Genomic DNA, 19720 nt, shown 5'->3' on the forward strand with positions numbered 1-19720 from the left:
CCAGGCAGAGCCGCGTCTCTCACCACGTGCTCCTGCGCAGGGCAGTCATTGGCCGGTCCCCTTCCAGAGGGGCGTGCCCTGTGCGTCCGTGGCACAAGATGGCGCTGCGCTTGGCACGCGGGTGGAACTTGTGCCTCTGGGGAGCCAAGCGCTGGGGGGACCCTGCCGGGGAGGCCCGGAGAGGTAGGCTTCTCTGCTCCCACGCTATCCCTTCCAGAGCGCGCTCAGAGAGCCCTACCCCTCCTCCCTTCTCTCCCTCATGTGCCTTGGTCTCCAACATTCCAAGCCCGGGGCGCCAGACTCCGGCTCCCCCGCGCCCCTGTGCTGCGGCTGCACTCTCTCCATAATGACGCTGAGTTTTCCCGGCTCCCCCAAAGCGCACTTCAGATCAAACCCAGCCCTCAGGATGCCCTTCTTTCTGTTCTGCCCACAGGCATCTCTTTCAAACTGGAGGAGAAAACTGCGCACAGCAGCCTGGCCCTCTTCAGAGGTGACACGGCTGTCAAGTACGGCTTGGTGGGACTGGAGCCCAGCAGGGTGGCCCTGAACGTGGAGCGCTTCCGCGAGTGGGCTGTGGTGCTCGCGGACACCGCGGTCACCAGTGGCAGGCACTATTGGGAGGTGACAGTGAAGCGTTCCCAGCAGTTCCGGATAGGAGTGGCAGACGTGGACATGGCCCGGGACAGCTGCGTCGGTGTGGATGACCGGTCTTGGGTTTTCTCCTACGCCCAGCGCAAGTGGCACAGCATGTTGGCCAACGAAAAAGCCCCAATTGAGGGTGTTGGGCAGCCAGAGAAGGTGGGGTTGCTGCTGGACTACGAGGCGAAGAAGCTGAGCCTGGTGGACGTGAGGCAGGTCTCTGTGGTGCACACGATACAGACAGATTTCCGCGGCCCAGTGGCGCCTGCTTTTGCTCTTTGGGATGGAGAACTGGTCACCCACTCAGGACTTGACGTGCCCAAGGGGCTCTGACGTGGCCGTTATCCGGGTCCCTTAGTCATGCTCGCTATCAGTTTTGTTGAGTGTTTTGCTCTTTGTCTCAAGCAAGTGGTGGCTCTCACACTTCTGTTGGGATCCTTTGTGCAATATTTTAGCCAGCTGCCTCTGGTCCCTACTCTGTGAAAGCTAGATTTACAGCCAAACTTTGCCCTCGTTAACTGCCAGTTTCCCAGATCGTCCGGTGAATGAGGACCAGCTTCCTTGGGTCCTTCGACTTGTTTGTGTTCAGGTGTCTTAGACTATTCATTGGGGGGGGGGAGTGGATGGGGGGGCTATCTTTCAGCCACTACCTCATCTTCCCTTACCCACGCGTTATTTGTTTTGGGGGTTCACCATGCTTCCTACCTCTGACTGGAGGAGTGGTAGTCACAGATGTGGCCTTTTCTCTGATTACCTCAGAGTCTTAGGTTCTGGCTCCCTCAGAGCTTTATTGACTCTGTGGGTCAGGGAATCCCCAGTACCTCAGCACCACAGACGTCAGTCCTACCCAGATGCAGCTATCCACATGTCCGTCTGTCTTCTGCATACCTCGGGTACATCCCCGGCCAGTTTTCATTCAGTAACCATTGTGCCAGTTAGGTGACAAAGGGGAAGAGGCACCAGTGAGCTAGGTAGGGCTGTAGTGCCAGAGTCTCTACCCTTGGGAAGCTCCTTCTGCGCGTATCTGCCACGATTGAAAGCTCCGGAGAAAAGAAGGCAGCTTGACATAATCCATTTTGGGGCTTGTTCGGACCCACAGCGCCCATCGCCCTGGGCCACAGAATATACTCAATCTAAAGAGTATTCTGGGCTGAGGAACTTGGTAGAATCCTGTATGGGAACTATATGTTGTTTGCACCTTGACCCCAAGTTCTGTCTTATGCTACTTCCTGTGACGGTGTTATAAAGCTGGGTCCCCATCCTTAGCGGAGGGATGTAGAGAGTGACTAGACTGAGCAAAGAGCGAGGATTCGTGTAATTAAAGTTTATTTGAACACAAAATACTTTGTCTATAAAATTGCTGTTAGCGGTAGCAGCCTGTCCTGGCTAAGAGGGACAGATCTCTGCAGACTTCTAAAGCCAGGCGCAGTGGGTCCCGCCCGGTTCTCTTACTCTGCGGCAGATGCCTATGCACGGCAGCTAGAGTCTCTCCCAAGGATGCCCTTGTCGTCATGGCAATTTCTTCAGAGAGGAAAATGGGGACCTGGGAAAAGACCGGCGGGCTACTTTTGAGCGCATGAAGCCATAAACCCCTTCCTGGAGGTCTCTGGCCAGCTAGTGGGCTGCAGGTGTCCACGGAGGCTTTCTCTGTGTCCTTTGCTGAGGGACTAGGGCGTTTTTGATTCTCACAGAAAGCCCTGGCCTGTGTCACCAGACGGCCATGCTGCCGCTCCTGGAGCAGCCGCTCATATTGTTTCTGGTGGCTGTGTGTTAAATGTGCGGCCAGCTCTCGCTTTTCCTCGAGCCGGGGCCTGGCCCTGGCCTGAGCTCACACCATGCTCTCTAAGTTCTCTTTGGACAGGGTCTCTGCTGCTGCCTCCGCCTGAGTCTCTGAGAGCAGGTAGGAGTCGTGGTAGTCCTGGAGCAGCTTGACCACCTCCAGGTGGTTGAACTGCACTGCGTCATCCAGGGGGATGTTGCCCCACCTGTGAGGAACAGGGACGGTTCAGGCAAAGTCGACATGGAGAGCGCCAGCGCGGCATGCGTAGGCGCATGCGCACAGTGGCTTGGGGGGGGGAGAAGGGGGCGGAGGGGAGTGGGCAGGTGGGTCACCCTCCTCCCCTTTAGGACTGACTACTCACCTATCCTTGACAAAAGGATTCACTTTGCAAGCCTCGATCAGGAATTTGACAACTTCAATGTGACCTAAGAATAAGGGTGGGGGAAAATGAGATGGTATAGGTAGGGCCTGAAGTATTTGGTGTGCAGACCTTGGTAGCTGGAGGCTATAGTCCTTGACGTTTGCCCCTTGCCAGCACCTAGTTACAATCCATCCGCCAGCTGAAGGGCCCGGAGACAAAACTGCCTGTTGTTCTATATGAACACAGCGATAGGGGTAACAGGGCAGGGGTAACAGACCTGGTGCAAAAGGGCAGGTCTTACACGCTGCTTTTCCTCTTTAGCCCTTTGAATACCTTCACCTGAGCTGGGTGGCGGCGGCGGCACACGCCTTTAATCCCAGCACTCTGGAGGCAGAGACTGGTAGATCTCTTGAGTTGGAGGCCAGCCTGGTCTACAGAGTGAGTCCAGGGGTGCCAGGGTTACACAGAGAAACCCTGTCTCAGGAAAAAAAAACCACCAACAAAACAAACAAAAAAACACCAAAGAACTACCTTCAGCTGCAGCGACATGCAGGGCTGTGCGGGAATCGTAGTCTTTCTGCTCCATGTCCATGGCTGACAGAGCAAACCTGAGGGTAGCAGAGAGCAGCCTGGGTTACCCACGACAGTCCAGTCAGTAGACAGCGCTCTGAAGTGGGGCCCAGCTGCGTGGACTCACAAGTCAGTCACAGTGACTGCCATTTGCCATTAGCTCTTAGCTTATGGCAGGCACTATGCTTTTAAAACAAACAAACAGGTCCTCAGGCTGGAGAGGTGGCTCGCTGGGCAGGCATGAGGGTCTGAGACCTGAGTTTGATCCACACAACCTACATTAAAACAGGCTTGTAATCCCAGACTGGCGGCGGGGAACAGAGACAGGTGAATCCCCCTCCCCTGTGCGGGGGTGGGAACGGGTGGGTGTTGGCTGGTGATAAGTTGATGAGCTAGCTCCAGGTCAGCGACAGACTGTCTCAAAAAGACTCTGTCCCTGAGGAGTCACACCTGAAGTCATCCTCTGGCCACCACATGCATGGCTACAAACATGCAACTGCGCAAACTGGGACATGTGCACGCACGCACTTATTTAAATGCCATGTGTCAATCCTAACCGTGAAATGCAGTATTTAGCAGTTTGCTATACTGCATCCTAATATGATGTCTGAAGGTCGGGCAGTGGTGGCGCATGCCTTTAATCCCAGCACTCGGGAGGCAAAGGCAGGTAGATCACTGTGAGTTCAAAGCCAGCCTGGTCTACAAAGCGAGTTCAGGACAGCCAAGGCTACACAGAGAAACCCTGTCTCGGAAAAAAAGGGGGGGGGGTGGTGGCTGGAGAGAGGAGAGATGGCTCAGAGGTTAAGGACACCGATTGCTCCTCCAGAGGTCCTGAGTTCAATTCCCAACAACCACATGGTGGCTCACAACCATCTATATAATGTGATATGATGCCCTCTTCTGGCCTGCAGGTGTACATACAGGCAGAGCACTGTATACATGATAATAAATAAATAATAAATCTTTTTTTTTAAAAAAGATGTCTGATGGCAAGTGTTTTATTACATTCACTTAGTCGCGATGGAATTACCTCCTAAGAGCTGAAACATCTCCACTGTATGCGGCAAAGAGCAGGTTCACCACCGTCTTGTTCTGGAACACACATCGCAGCCACCTCAGACCAGTCGTGGCTTTGAATGTCCCCACGCCCACTCTACCCGGTGACCACCTTCCATGGATCACCAGAGCCACCGCTGCAGCATTATGGAATGTTTCCTTTTGAAATTCCTTAGGCTACAGGGGTGGGGGGTGGGGGGTGCGGTTGGGAGGGGGTGGGGGGAGGGGCAGAGGGTGGGGGGGGGGAAGTCGGGGGAGGGGGGTGTCTCGCTTACCCGCACTTCTCCTCCTTCTCGCCGTGGGTCTAACTTCCGAGCACAGTGCCGCAGGTTGTCATAGTTGTGGAAGTTAAACAGAGACACCAACTTCTAGAATTAGAAGCCAAAGGCATTGTTTACATATCTCTTCCCTTTCTGGGAGCACAAAATTGCTCTGATTATAGTGGCTACCATTAATCTACTCTTTTTTGGTGGGGGTTGGGTGGGGTGTTTGAGGCAGGGTTTCTCTGTGTAGCCTTGGCTGTCCTGGACTTGCTTTGTAGACCAGGCTGGCCTTGAACTCACAGCGATCCGCTTGCCTCTGCCCCCCAAGTGCTGGATTTAATGTGGTGTGCCACCACGCCTGGCTCATTAATTAATTAATTTTTATTTATTTATTTATTTATTTATTGGTTTTTTCTAGACAAGGTTTCTCTGTGTAGCCTTGGCTGGGCTGGACTCACTTTGTAGACCAGGCTGGCCTCGGACTCACAGAGATCCTCCTGCCTCTGCCTTCCAAGTGCTGGGATTAAAGGCCTGAGCCACTGTGCCTGGCTCATTAATTTATTCTTAATTAGACAGGATTAAGTACTCCATGCAGACCAGCTTACCTGGCAGAAGCTGATGCCCCTTTGGCTGTTCCCCAGCTTGTCTAAGGGGGGTGACAGACACATCATCCCCATGACGTTGGGGACAACCAGGAGGATGGCTCCTGACACAGCAGACTTGGCTGGTAGGCCCACCTGAGGAGCAAGGTAGACTAAGTCTAAGCGATGCCATGGGCGAAGCCACAACCCACCTCAAGTTCTTAGACTTTTTTTCTTTTGTTTTCCGAGACAGGGTTTCTGTCTATAGCCCTGGCTGTCCTGGACTCGCTTTGTAGACCAGGCTGGCCTCGAACTCAGAGAGATTTGCCTACCTCTGCCTCCCAGAGTGCTGGGATTAGAGGTGTGCACCAACTGTGCCTGGCTTAACTTCTTAGAGTTTTAATTTGCCTCACCTACTGTCTTGTCCTACTAGAGTTGGGGGGATGTTTGCTTTGTCTCTGACTACTGTCTCTACTGGGTGTTGTGCTCAAACTGGGGAATGCTCTCCAGCCCTCCCTTTAAAAAAAGAAATTGTTTTTAAATATTATGTACATGAGCTTATATATGTGCACCACATATGTGCCTAGTGCCCTAGGAGGCCAGAAAAGGGCAACAGACCCCCTGGAACAGAAGTTACAGATGCTTGTGAGCCACCATGTGGGTGAACTGCACCCAGGTCTTTTTCAAAAGGAGCCAGTGCTCTAAGACATGGGACAGGGAACAGTCCCTCAGTCAACTCTTTTTTTGTTTTGTTTTGTTTTGTTTTGTTTGTTTTTTGAGACAGGGTTTCTCTGTGTAGCCTTGACTGTCCTGGACTCACTTTGTAGACGAGGCTGGCCTTGAACTCACAGCTGTCCACTTGCCTCTGCTTCCCGAGTGCTGGGATTAAAGGCGTGCGCCACCACGCCCAGCCCCCTCAGTCAACTCTTATTCTGGTGGTAGGAGCTAGACAAAAGGGCTGGAGAGACGGCTCAGGGGTTAAGAGCGCTGCCTACTCTTCCAAAGGTCATGAGTTCAATTCCCAGCAACCACATGGTGGCTCACAACCATCTATACTGGGATCTAGTGCCCTCTTCCGACGTGAAGGAGTACATGCAGACAGAACACTGTACATAATAAATATTAAAAAAAAAAAAGGAGATAGACAAAAAACCAAAGTTGTGCTCTGACTTCCAGATGCACCATCATGCGTATACATACACTCATGATAAATAGAATTTCAAGATTTAAAAATGGGACTTGAGGGCTAGAGAGAAGGCTCAGGGGTTGAGAGCACTCGCTGCCCTCTCAGAAGTCTGTGGCTTGGTTCCTAATACCTGCTCCGTAGTTCACAGCTATCTTTAACACCAGTTCAAAAGGTCTGACACTGTCCTCTTCTGGCCTGTCTGAGCACTGCATGCACGTGGTGCACAGACACACATGCAGCCAAAACACCCACACATAAAGCTTAAATTTAAAAAAAAAATTTTTTTTTGAGGCAAGGTTTCTCTGTATAACCCTGGCTGTTCTTAACCTCACAGAGATTGTCTTGCCTCTGCCTCTCAAGTGCTGATAATCTTTTTAAAAGTGTGTGTGTGTGTGTGTGTGTGTGTGTGTGTGTGTGTGTGTGTATTTTTAAGTCAGAGAGACCTGGAGAAGTGCCTCAATAATTAAGAGCCTGCATTTCTCTTGCTTTGTTTTGTTTTGGTTTGGTTTTTGGTTTTTTGAGACAGGGTTTCTCTGTGTAGCCTTGGCTGTCCTAGACTCGCTTTGTAGACCAGGCTGGCCTCGAACTCACAGCGATCCACCTGCCTCTGCCTCCCGAGTGCTGGGATTAAAGGCGTGCGCCACCACCTCCCGACTTGCACTTCTCTTGCAAAGGACCCCAGTTCAGTTCCAAGCACCCAAACCGGCAGGCTCACAGTCACCTGTAACTCCAGCTCCCCAACGATCCAATACCTCCAGCCTCAGTGGGCACCTGCACTCACCTATACATGACCCCCTCCCAATAAACAAATAAATCTTTAGGAATAGATATGCAAAAATGAAAAGGACTGGGGTGCTGTGAGTAGAGGTGGAGGCAGTTCTGTTTGAGATAGATCAACCAGAAATTCTCCAGGGCCTGGGGATGGAGCCAGTGTGCAGAACTCGCCTAGCATGGTAAGGCCTGTGTTCGATCCCCAATGCCAACCCAAACAAGGAAAAAGGCCAGGTGTAAGGGCATGACTGTAGTTCTGGTACATTAAAGGATGAGGCAGGAAGATCACTGTGAACCTGAGGCTACCCTCAGCGGCACTGGGAGAGCCTGTCCTGGGGGGTGGGGGTCGGGGACACAAATGACAACAAATCAACTGTGCCTCTCCCTGAAGTGACAGCTGAGACAGGAGTCAGCTATGTGTGAGGGATGTAATGCCTTTGACACATTCCCCTAAGGATTCTTAGCCTACCTGCCTGGCTAGGTGTTTGTGAAGGCGAGAACAATCTTCACCTCACTCTCTCTTCTTGGCCCTGCAGTCCTGGCAGATGGACATCAGGGCCGGGAACACTCACGTGGAAAGCAAACTGGCCAGAGAAGTCGTACATGCCACAGGAATGCATGAGGCTGAGCGTGTTGCGCACCGCTTCGGCACTGAGCACGCTCTCGCCCGTGATGGGGCAGATCCCGCCGTTGGCAAGAGTGGCTGCCATGACGCTGCCTGATTCGCAGGTGACCTCCACAGAGCACAGCTACGGAGACAAGAGAGGTCAAAGGGCAGTGTGGACACAGTAACAAAGAATGTTCTTGAGATCCAGATCTTTCCGTACGTTCTGACAGAACCATCAGAGAGCAGCGGTAACTGCCGCATAACGAGAGGGTGGTGTGTCCCGTTCCCTGGGCTCCGGGAGTGTTTGCTCACCTGGAAATAGAGATCAAGGGCAGCCATCATGTCCACGCCCTTAGGAAAGCACTGAGAGAAGAGCAAATCGGTGTCTCAGGACAAACCTCACCTGGCCAGGGCCTCTCTCACACAATCAGATCCCTCTGCCCTTGAGGTGGCAGCAGAACCCTCTGAGCCTTCCCCTCCTGCCTCTCCCAGTTACCTTCTTTTCCTTGAGGTAATAGCCAATGGCATAATTCCGGTCCCCAGTTTCCTTCTCTGACTGGAATCTGAAGCAAATACCAATAATTCAGTGTTTTTTTTGGTTTAAGAGGTAGGTAAGGGAAGAGAGGGAACTTATCGTTCCTGGGGTACAGAATTGCATTGCCTGGGTCAGAGTAAAAGCAGCCCCTTTTATAGTCTAATATGCACTATTATATAGACTAATATGAACTAATATACAATGTTGGTGGGAACTTCTGAACATGAGCAAGTTCTTTTTTTTTTTTCTAAAGATTTATTTATTATATATACAGTGTTCTGTCTGCATGTATGCCTATAGGACAGAAGAAGGTGCCAGATCTCATTACAGACGGCCAGAAGCCATGCGTTTGCTGGGAATTGAACTCAGGACCTCTGGAAGAGCAGCCAGTGCTCTTAACCTCTGAGCCGTCTCTCCAGGCCCTTGAGCAAATTCTTGCTGTAGCATTGTGGTAAAATGTAAACAGGCCGAAACAAAAAACCCACCCCAAGCTGTCTAGTCCTTGTGTCTAGGAAACCTGGCAAGGTTTTTTTGTCTTTGAGAGTCTTGACTAGGCCAAGTGTGGTGGTGGCACACACCTGTAATCGCAGCACTTGGGAGGCAGAGGCAGGGGGATCACTGTGAGTTCAAGGCCAGCCTGGTCTACAGAGCGAGTCCAGGACAGCTAAGGCTACACAGAGAAACCCTGTCTTAAAAGAGAGAGAGAGAGAGAGAGAGAGACAGACAGACAGACAGACAGACAGACAGACAGAGAACGTCTTGGCTAGGGCCTAGGAACAAGCTACCATACCTTTCTCATTACAGCTAAGCAGAAATGGGACACTATTTCTCCAAGTAAACAAACGTCAGTGAAGGGACTCAGAGGATGCTGAGAAGCCAAAATTCCCCTTCAGTTTCCTCCTAAGATGATATATGTTCTCTTTCCCCCTCCCCCTTCACCTTTCCCACCAAGCGCACACATAACAACAGTACAACATCCTCGGGCAGTCCTCTAAACAGAGCCTCACGTGGCGTTGCTGAATCCCATGAATTCGTTCCCAGCCATCTTGTTCAGATACTGCAGCACCTGGAGGAGGAGGGGGCGGGAATGTCACCTTTGACTAAGGAGCCCTAGCGGACCCTCCCACCCTGAGAGGCCTCAGCCAGAGGTTCCCGCCGCTGCTCTGGGGACAGCTGCAGACTACAGCTTGCTGGGGCAAAGTTAAGAGTTGAGTGCAAAAAAACTTACAAAGTCAAACTTCTCGGCTTTGTTACAGTCCATCTGCAGAGAGAGAGGGGGGGGGGGGGAACAGTCAGTGGCACAGGCCTAGGAGAATCCCAGGGCTGGAGGGAGGGAGCTGACAGGTGAGACTGGCCCTTGCTACTGAAAATGTTACAGTTTACAATGCCTTTGGTTTGTTCTGAGACAGGTCTGTGTAGACCTCGGGGGAACTGAGGATGAGCGCTCCTCTGGCCTCCAAGTAGCTGATCCTTCTTGTTTAAACATCTGAGACCTGGGCTGGAGAGATGACTCAGAGGTTAAGAGCACCACCTGCTCTTCCAGAGGACCTGAGTTCAATTCCCAGCAACCATGTGGTGGCTCACAACCATCAATAATGAGATTTGGTGCCCTCTTCTGGCCTCCAGGTATAAAGCAGTTATATACATTAAATAAATAAATAAATAAATATTTAAAAAAAAACCATCTGAGACCTTTCTGTATGCAGGTTTATGTCTCGTGATAGAGAAAACCAAACCATTAGCCTGTGTGGTGTTGCAGACCCATGAGGCAGGAGGATTGCTTAAAGAGTTCAAGGGCAGCTTGGGCTTCACAGAGACATCTTTCCGCAAATGACAGGCAGCATTTAAAGATCAAGGAACGAAGGTTCAGAAAACCTAACTCCTCCCTGCTCTCCCTCATCCCTATCTCCAGTTTTTACCTAAGTTCCACATTTCCTCCATTTTATTTACTTTTTAGTAATGGTCTCTTGGATCCCAGACTAGCCTTGAACTCCTGATCTTTTCACCTCTACCTCCTGAGCTCTGGCATTATAAGCATGAGCTACCATGGTCCAACTCGCATTTTTTTTTTCTAGGCAGGGTTTCTCTGTGTATCCTTGGCTGTCCTGGACTCTTTTGTAGACCAGGCTGGCCTCGAACTCACAGCGATCCTCCTGCCTCTGCCTCCTGAGTGCTGGGATTAAAGGCGAGCGCCACCACGCCCGGCCCCAACTCACATTCTTTATATCTGCTTCTATAGCCTCACTCCAGCCTAACCCTGGTTCCCATACCTTCCCAGACAGAAATGAAATTTGTCTGTTGGATACTCAATTATATTGATAAATGATTCTTTTTCTACTACCAGGATTAAAACTAGGACCTCAGGTATGCTTGTTAAATGCTCTGCCACTGGCTTATTATATTATATTTATATATATATTATATATATAATATATTATATATAGTAATATAATTATTATTTTATATTATATTGATAAATGAAACAAAAACAATTTCTTTTTAGTGGTGCCAGAGACTGAAGTGCCTAGGGTGTCCAAAGACGGTGGGGAACGGGGTGAGGTGGATCTCAAAGGTAGGGCTGTAGACAGACTGTCACAGAATACAGAGACATTTGCCTCGGTCTCCGCCCCCAGGCACTGCTATCCTGCATGTCAGCTATAGAGTCAACATTCCGGGATGCTGACACCTCAGTTCCTAGGGGGAAGAGTTCCTAACACCACCTTCCTCAGGAGGCGCTGTGATTGGCCCCAGAGTGTCACTGCCCACACTGCTGCTGTCCTGAGAGACCTGCAGCTGATGGCCTGCACAACACCTCTTGCTCAAGGCCAACTCACAGTTCCAGGTGACGTGAATAACTGCCCCGGGCTGGCCATTCACCCTTCTCTGAGTGGGCCTCGCACCCAGGAGTGGCCAATCAATGGCTGATGATGCAGTCCTCCCCCTGCCTTTGGCATTTGCCTCTTGGTCCTCGGCAGGGGTCATGACCTGCTCACTTCACTCTGGTGAGGGTCAGGAACCCTGGGGGGTTGGGGGCAGGGAGCACTGTGTGTGTGAGGGAGAGGGGAGCGATGTGGTTGCTCTCACAACTTAGCTTAGAATGCAGGGCTTCCTGATGCATTTTTCCATGCCTCATATTAACCCTCAAATAACTCGGGACACCCCCTCACCCCTCCCCGCCCCACCCCTAATCTCCCTGGAGAGCTGAACACATAAGTGGATGTAGGGATGAGGGGAGTTGAGAGAATATTATCTTTCGGGAGATTAGGGTGGCACCTACCTTGATCAGGGAGCTGACGACAATGGCGCCGGCGTTGACCATGGGGTTATGGGGGATTCCTGGGGAAAAACCAAACACTCAAGAGTCTTGTCAGCCACTAACAAGAGCCTGCTCTACATTTTTCCCACTCTGCAACTAACCAGGGGTTGGGTCTGGTTCCTACCTGGACTAGAAACAAAGAAACAAAGACAACAAAGGAAGAGGCGAGCTTCAGGGCTCAGGAGAAGGCAGCTGGGAGCTCGTGCCTGGTAGATGCTCACCTTCCTCGTTGAGGGAGAGTTTGTTATAGCGCAGACCACTGGGTTCCTTGCCCACGAACTTGTGTACGTATTCGGTGCCTAAGGTGCTCACGGAGATGGCGTAAGTGAGGGGCTTGACACAGGACTGCAGGCAGAAGGGGATCTTCGTGTGGCCCACAGAGTGCCTGGAGGCAGACAGGTGCCATGAGTCGGGTTGGACTTCGCTCTGCACCTGCACCCTGCAGTTCCTTCCTCTCACCCGGCAGCATCTCTGCTTGCTGTTGAGGCAGGGTCTCTTTACAGAGCCCTAGCTGTCCTGGAACTCACTATGATACCAGCCTGGCCTCAAACTCACAGAGATCCTCCTGCCTCTGCCTCTTGAGTTCTGAGATTAAAGGTGTGCACTAGAAAACCCAGCACCACCCAGCATCTTACCGCTGCCCATCCACAGTGCACAGGGAGACGCCCCAAAGGTCTGGGTTTGACTTGGCCAGGTGAGGGATGTAGGCTGCTACCTGGGCGTAAATGGTTAGAGGAAAAGGAGACACCATAGCTGTAATCAGGGTCAGACATTTCAGGTAAAAGCTAAAATCTGTCTCCTACATGGCAAACAAGTTCCCTTTTACGTACTGGGTCCAGAAACACGGAGTCCCTGGCAACCTCACCTCTCTGTAGTCGGAACCCTGGAGGCATAGACGTGAAGTCCATGGGGTTTGGGGAAAAAAAAAAAAGCAATTCCAGGAGTGGGTTCTCAGCTTCTGTGCCCTGTAAGGCTCCTTGAAGGCTAGATTGAATCCCTTTACTTTGAGACAGGGTCTCTCTATGTAACGCACGTTGACAACAAACTGCCTCAGCCTCAAAAAAAAATTTTTTTTGAGACAGGGTTTCTCTGTGTAGCCTTGACTATCCTGGACTCGCTTGTAGACCAGGCTAGCCTTGAACTCACAGAGATCCGCCTGCCTCTGCCTCCCGCGTGCTGGGATTAAAGGTGTGTGCCACCACGCCTGGCTCCTCAGCCTCTTGAGAGCTGGGACTACAGGCCTGTGCCACCAAGCCTCGCTTCGGCCTCGAGTCCATAAAAACCCAGGTAGCATGCTATTAGAACCACAGGAGACCGACCGCACCCTCAGTTTTAGAGGTTCTTATCCTGTGTCACTGAGTCCCCAGCCCCAAGAAGTCGTCTCTGAGAAGCAACGCGTATCTGGCCCAGAGCCCCCCATCCCTCCCTCCCTCCCTCCCTCCCTCCCCTGGCCCTCACTTTGCCTCCAGTCAGCTCTTTGGCATCCTCAAATATGCGATCCACATGGCCCGTGAACTCCTCAAAATCAGGAATGACAAACTTCTTTCGGAAAGCCTGAGTCAGGAGCACAATGTTGCTGCTTACACACCTGGATCCCAGACACGAGTGTGTTAGGGGCTGGAGAGACACAGCTGGGCCTCGCCGGGGGTCCATAGAAGGTGGGGGTAAAGAGGGGCCTGGGTGTTCAGCTGGCTTTGGGCTAAGAGCCATGTGACTTTCAGCATGTTGTTTTTTTTTTATCTCCCTGGGGTTTAAATTTCCTAACCTCCAAAGTGAGATGTCCTCAGGATATGGCAAGGGGTCCTCACATTATGAGAAAAATGTTAATATCACATTAATATCACGTGGGCTTCAGCGTTGAGAAGCCCTAATATACACAGCTGTACATGTATGTGAACACACAGGACATCTTGTAGCGTGTACTTACTAGTCTGTTAGCGGTGTTTACATCTGGGAAAGGGGCTAGGACCAGGTAGAGAAGGAAATAGTCTCCTGTATTATTGTTCATAACGAGTATGTACTGCTTATGTGATAAATAAAACAAAATGAAAGGGTTGAGCTGTTTAATTCCCAACCCCCTTCATCCTACAGAATTGTGTTGGAGGCAACGGTCATGTCTGGGGCTCTCACTTTTGGAAGAGCTCCCGGTCCAGGAGGCCGCCACTGCTGGACTCTTGGACCATGCGGTGCATCTTGCTCATGCAATCCTGGAGGCGCGGGTCTGACGTCTGCAGTCCAGTGGCCTTCAGGGCCTTTTTTTGGGGGGAAGCAGAGATCTGGTTAGGTCAGCCAAGGACAGCAACCTATTCCTCAATTTTTTCCTGCTGGACACTCAAGTCACTTGACTGCGGTTACTACAACAGGTAAAAGGAACGGGTTTGGTAACTAAGCAGAAAGGGCTTGGAGCGGCTTTGGAACCCAAGTCTCTTGCCACTGCTCACGGAAGATGTTATCTTCTGGGTTTGCGGGAATTGGCACTGGTCCTTTAGCCCAGGAAGCCGTTATCCCTCTGTATTTTCCATCCTCACATAGCAGCCCATTCGCTCAGCACCCTGCACTTGTCAACCATCCTTTTCTCATGTCCCAGAGACTCTAAGGACCCAGGGTTCTCTGCTCAGGCAGACACTCACGGTAGTGAACTTGTGGATGGGGATGCGTTCCTGCCCCTCAGCGATGGTGTAGAAGAGCAGGTCACCAAGCCGAGGCAGCATGCCGCTGTTTGACGCATCACTGTTTGGGGGAAGAGATGGGGAAGGCAGGAGCCTGAGGATGCTCCTTCCCCACTTCCTGGAACATGGACCTGTTTCAGCAGCTAAGAGCACATGATAGCCCCACAGAAGCGCTGAGTTCACTTCCCAGGGCTCAGGTGGCCAGGCGGCTCACAACTGCCTGTACCTCCAGAGGATGGATGCCTTCCTCTGGCCTCTGCGGGCAGCACCCCCACTGCACACACAATAAGCACAAATAGAAATAAACAGTAAAGCAAAAAAAAAAAAAAAAAACCTCAGTTCTAGCTGGGCCTGAGAGCACATGCCCTTAAGCCCAGCACTCAGGAGGCAGAAGTAGGTAGATCTCTGTGAGTTCAAGACCAGCCTTGACTACACAGGAAGTTTTAGGACAGCCAGGGCTACATGGGGAGAACCCATTAAAAAACAAACAAGAGCCAGGCATGGTGGTGCACGCCTTTAATCCCAGCACTCGGGAGGCAGAGGCAGGTGGATCGCTGTGAGTTCGAGGCCAGCCTGGTCTACAAAGCGAGTCCAGGACAGCCAAGGCTACACAGAGAGACCCTGTCTTGAAAAACCAAAAATAAAATAAAATAAAATAAAATAAAAATAAAAAACAAACAAACAAACAAAATGAAAATCCAGTGCCTAGAGATTAGGTTCCATTTTTTCCTTTCTCTTCTGTCTTTTTCATCCTTCTTCTCCTTTACAGTACAAATGCTTCATTTAAGGGTCCTAAGTTCTCAGAGCCTCTCCTTCTGACTCCAACAGAATGAGCCTCATGCTTGTGCCCGACGCCTTTCAGACAGCGGATGCTGGAATGCCTGGTGTCACCCATGAATCCTGCATGCGCCTGCCCGCACGGTCCTGTAAGCCAGTCCGCTCAGGACTTTGATGACCCTGGCCAGATGAATGGGTTGCACTTAACTGTGTGCGTGACGGTGGCAATGTGACAGAGAAAGTTTTTGGTTTTGTTTTCTCTGTTGGGGTAGGATTTTGAGACAGGGTCTTGCTGTGTAGCCTGGCTGGCCTTAAACACACGACCACCTTGTCCCAGCCTCCCAAGTGCTGGAGTTACAGGCAAGGTAACAGATAACCATGGCTAGCTCTTTCATCATATCCTTCCATAATTTCATAACGATATAACGTGCTTTTATCATACCTACCCCACCCCCACCCCCGTTTCCTCTAATCCCCTCTCTATGTTTATGCCTGGCTCGTTCTCAGTTCTCCGTATGGAATCCACCAATCTTTAAAACTCCCTGTTTTCCAATTTTTTTAATCATCCTTGTATGTCAGTTATGGTAAAGTAACATCATACCTCAATTATGACTTCCTAAGTGGGACAGACACTATGAGGCTGCGGTGGCCTTTGTTTACACTATAAGCCCTTTGTGCCTGTCATCTTCCACTGGCTTTCAAGGTGCAGGCCAAATGCACCCAGCACCGTGGTAGCTGTCCTAAATCTCCAGGTATTGTTTTTGCTCCTAATATGCCTCATGCACATCCTAATGAAAGACACGGGTGCTCCACTGCTGGGCCCCTGTGCTTTATACATCTTCTCTCCCTATCTCATACATGGATCTTCAATAATAATTTAGCCGGGCGCCATGGTGCACACCTGTAATCCCAGCACTGGGGAGGCAGAGGCAGGCAACTCTCTGTGAGTTCAAGGCCAGCCTGGTCTACAAAATGAGTCTAGGACAGTCAAGGCGACATAGAGAAGCCCTGTCTGGAAAAACCAAAATCTAAAACAAAAAACCCAACTTATACTACGAGGCAGGCCCTTAGACGCTGCAAAGGTCTCTTGAACTGGTATAAAACTCCTAAAGCAGCTAAATTAGAGGTTCTCAGCCTGTGGGTTTCGACCCTTTGGGGGTCAAATGACCCTTTCACAGGACCATAGGAAAACACAGACATTTGCATTGCAATTCATTTTTGTTTTGTTTTTTTGAGACAGGGTTTCTCTGTGTAGCCTTGGCTGTCCTGGACTCACTTTGTAGACCAGGCTGGCCTCGAACTCACAGCAATCCGCCTGCCTCTGCCTCCCAAGTGCTGAGATTAAAGGCGTGCGCCACCACCACCAGGCTTGCACTACAATTCATAAAAGTAGCAAAACTACAGTTATGAAGTAGCAACAAAGATAATTTTATGGTTGGGGGGTCACTACAACCTGAGGAGCTGAGGGTTAAAGGGTTGTGTTGTGCATAAGGAAGGTTGAGAACCACTGATCTAAAGACTTCTATTAATATTACTATACTTGGGTTTTGTTGTTGTTGTTTTTGAAACAGAGTTTTGAGACAGCCTCCTTATAGACCATGCTGGGCTCAAACTCAGGGATCTACCTGCTTCTGCCTCCTGAGTGCTCAGGCTAAAGGCAAGCACCACCACTGCTTAGCTTAGACAAACTATTTATAAGGTGGTTCCATTTAGCCCAGGCTGGATTTGAACTTGATATGCATTTGAGTATTTTCTTTCTTTCTTTCCTTCTTTCTTTCTTTTCTACCAGGCTGGCCTTGAACTCACAGCAATCTGCCTGCTTCTGCCTCCTGAGTGCTAGGACTACAGGTGGATCCAACACCCTGCTCTGACATCAGCAGGTGCCAGGTATGCATGTGGTACACAGATTATGTACAAAGCAAAACACTCATACACATAAGATAAAAATGAAAAAACAGAGCTGGGCGGTGGTGGTGCACGCCTTTAATCCCAGCATTCAAGAGGCAGAGGCAGGCAGATTGCTGTGAGTTCTAGGCCAGCCTGGTCTACAAAGTGAGTCTACAGCCAAGACTACACAGAGAAACCCTGTCTCGAAAAACAAAACAAAAAACAAAACCAACCAACCAAGCAAACAAACTAAAAACTAAAAACAGCTTCATTTACAGAGTGAGTTCCAGGACAGCGAGGGCTACACAGAGAAACCCTATCTCAAAAAATCAAGTGTTCTTAACTTCTGATCCATCTTTCCAGCCCCTATCATGGTATTCTTTTTCAAGACAGGAGAAAATGAAGCTAAGTGTTTTTTTTTTTTAAAGATTTATTTTTTCGAGGCCAGCCTGGTCTACAAAGCGAGTCCAGGATAGCCAAGGTGACACAGAGAAACCCTGTCTCAAAACAAACAAAACCAAAAAAATAAAAAAAGATTTATTTTATGTGTATAAATGCACATGTGAGTACCTGGGAGCTGCAGACGGCGGTGAGTCACCACACAGGTGCTGGACGTCAAACCCAGGTCCGCTGCCAGAATAACAAGTAGTCTAAAGGACCGGGTCACCTCTTAAGCCCTAAACTATATATTTTTAAAGAATCAGGATTACAAGGTAACCTCCTTTGCCCTCCAAACACAGAAATCCTTCTTCCTCACAGTGTCACAGGCCCAGAGCCCATGACTCTCCAACCCTGCTAACCCTCCACTCAGGGAGCCAAGGTTCAAGGCCTTTACCAACAAGTTCCCTGGAGTTCACGCAGCCACAGGAAACCAGGTCTCCTGAAAACCATTCTGTCACCTACTGCACTGAATTATAACACATCTGGGGGCTCCCCACCCCAGAGGCGTTCGAGGGGTTAAAGGTCTTTACTTATCCCCCAGTATTGGTGGTGAGGTTTGCTATGCCAATGTGTCTCATTTTATCATGTTTCTAAATATTACTAAGTAGGTGCCAGTGACAGGGAAAGATGGCCCGTTTCCTGTTCTGCTATAATGACCAGGCCAATGTCCAGCTGGATGTCTGCGGATAACAAGGTTTCCTGCTCAGAAACACTTGGGTTGGGGAGAGGGCACAGCCGCCAAGTATTCCTGGGCACTGTGTGTGTGCGTGTGTGTGTGTGTGTGTGTGTGTGTGTGTGTGTGTGTGTGTGTGTGGTGGGGTGGGAGAGGGTCCCCTTCCTGGGTTAAAGATGAGCCTAAAGGAAAAACTCTTCAATCCAGAGAGATTGAGCAACATAGTAGCTCTGACTGCTTTAGAAAATCTGTCTCCAGCCGGGCTTGATAGTGCATGCCTTTAATCCCAGCACTGGGAGCACTGGGGAGGCAGAGGTAGGTGGGTCTACAAAGCAAGTCCAGGACAGCCAGGGCTACACGGAGAAGCTCTCTCTCTCTCTCTCTCGAAAAACCAAAAGAAAAAAAAAAAGAAAATCTGTCTCACGGTTTTCCCATTCAACGACCAAGTTGGTGTTTTTGCCTGCGTGTAAGATACTCTACAGTTAAGCTCTGCTACAAAAAACACGCCGGACACATACGCAACATACGCGCGCATCAGCGATGACGCGCACCACACATTACCCACTGACGACACGCATAAACAAGAAACCACACAGAAAGACCCAAGTGCACTTGGACCTGGAGCGGGAAGCCGGTACACAGCATTCCCTAAAATACCGGGACAAGGGAAGAAAGAGATGATGGGGTGCAGGTGTGCACTCAGACATGTACACCAAGCAAAACTCCGCGCCCATCGGCGTTCCCAATTAAGTACGCACCTTGGACAGGCTTCATCTCGAAGACCGACCTGCCCAAACGCCCTCCCGGGCGGACGGCACCTGACCGCCCGAGCGCGGCGGACCCAAAGCCCCACATCTAAAGGAAAAGGCATCGCAGGCTAGTGAGCGCGGAGAGGAGAGAAGATGCGCTCTCTGGGGAAGGGGACTCCCAGGGAGCTAGCGAGAACGACAGTGGGAGTAGGAGCCAGCCTGTCCCCTGCCCCTGTCCCGCGAGCCTTACTGATCCGTGTGCTGCGGCTGGTGGCTGTGCTGCGTCCCCCTGCCCTGCGCCGCTGCGGCCTCACTGAGGTGGTACCGGACACCCCCGCCCAGGAGCGGGCTCCGGCTCGGATGACCCCAGCCTCCCCTCCGGCGGTGGCTGCCCGCGCGGCTCAGCGCGTTCTGCAGAACCCTCATGGAGCGCATGCCCCCGGCGCGCCGCCCGCTCTGCCCGGGAGCTCCAGACGTGCCAGCCGCGGCGAGGAGGGAGGGGCGGGCGAGTAGCGGGCGAGACTAGGAGCCTAGGAACAGTCCTTGGGCAAGCCAAGCCGGGGAGGTGGAGGACCAGCCGGGTGGGTGGGGTCGGGGGAGGGGCCGGTCCCCGGCGACTCCGACTTTACAGGTGCACCCATAGCCCCTCCACCGCCTCCACCCCGGAGAGCCCGGGGTTCGCCTAAGGCGAGGCTGGTAGCGGGGCTGGGTGGGGAGGGGACGGGACCTGGAGTCCGGACGGACAGGGCCCGCGTCCAATCATTGAGAAAGAAGGTCACCGGAGGCGGGGAGAGGCGCGGGAAGCTGCGGGAGTCAGGTCCCCGCGTCCACCCATCCTCTGCGCAGTCGGAGTTGGAGG

The 19720-nt window shown here is 51.2% G+C and overlaps 2 protein-coding genes across 4 annotated transcripts; one reads left to right on the forward strand and one right to left on the reverse strand.

Moving 5' to 3' along the window:
- Positions 1-66: 66 nt before the first annotated feature.
- On the forward strand, positions 67-1980 carry SPRYD4 (SPRY domain containing 4). Its single transcript, XM_084758607.1, has 2 exons — positions 67-183; positions 434-1980. The coding sequence occupies exons 1-2, from the start codon at positions 99-101 to the stop codon at positions 970-972; spliced, it is 624 nt and encodes a 207-aa protein (XP_084614733.1). The 5' UTR covers positions 67-98; the 3' UTR covers positions 973-1980.
- GLS2 (glutaminase 2) lies at positions 1955-19557 on the reverse strand. 3 transcript variants are annotated; one of them, XM_084758508.1, is made up of 19 exons: positions 19112-19145; positions 18871-18967; positions 14296-14395; positions 13796-13917; positions 13124-13253; positions 12301-12380; positions 11887-12050; positions 11627-11685; positions 9578-9610; positions 9357-9415; positions 8311-8377; positions 8127-8177; positions 7780-7956; positions 5275-5406; positions 4682-4774; positions 4381-4442; positions 3312-3388; positions 2781-2844; positions 1955-2624 (listed from the first exon to the last, which is right to left on the reverse strand). In XM_084758508.1, exons 3-19 carry the CDS (start codon positions 14374-14376, stop codon positions 2468-2470), a joined length of 1608 nt encoding a protein of 535 aa, XP_084614634.1. In that variant the 5' UTR covers positions 14377-14395; positions 18871-18967; positions 19112-19145; the 3' UTR covers positions 1955-2467. The 3 variants fall into 3 exon arrangements, with proteins under 3 accessions (XP_084614634.1, XP_084614632.1, XP_084614633.1); XM_084758506.1 differs by lacking the exon at positions 18871-18967 and having other exon boundaries at positions 19112-19557; XM_084758507.1 differs by having other exon boundaries at positions 18871-19244.
- Positions 19558-19720: the final 163 nt, after the last annotated feature.

This window comes from Acomys minous (assembly GCF_964271855.1).
Source record: "Acomys minous genome assembly, chromosome: 15".
Lineage (NCBI taxonomy): Eukaryota > Metazoa > Chordata > Mammalia > Rodentia > Muridae > Acomys > Acomys minous.

Bases quoted from the DNA above. Each gene is read 5' to 3' on its own strand.
- SPRYD4 (XM_084758607.1), top strand. From the start codon at position 99: ATGGCGCTGCGCTTGGCACGCGGGTGGAACTTGTGCCTCTGGGGAGCC. The intron at 184-433 runs GTAGGCTTCTCT...TTCTGCCCACAG, and splicing joins TGCCGGGGAGGCCCGGAGAG to GCATCTCTTTCAAACTGGAG.
- GLS2 (XM_084758506.1), bottom strand. From the start codon at position 19,296: ATGCGCTCCATGAGGGTTCTGCAGAACGCGCTGAGCCGCGCGGGCAGC. The intron at 12,381-13,123 runs GTGAGGGCCAGG...ATTTACGCCCAG, and splicing joins AAGAGCTGACTGGAGGCAAA to GTAGCAGCCTACATCCCTCA. The intron at 4,443-4,681 runs GTAAGCGAGACA...TGTGTGTTCCAG, and splicing joins GAGAAGGAGGAGAAGTGCGG to AACAAGACGGTGGTGAACCT.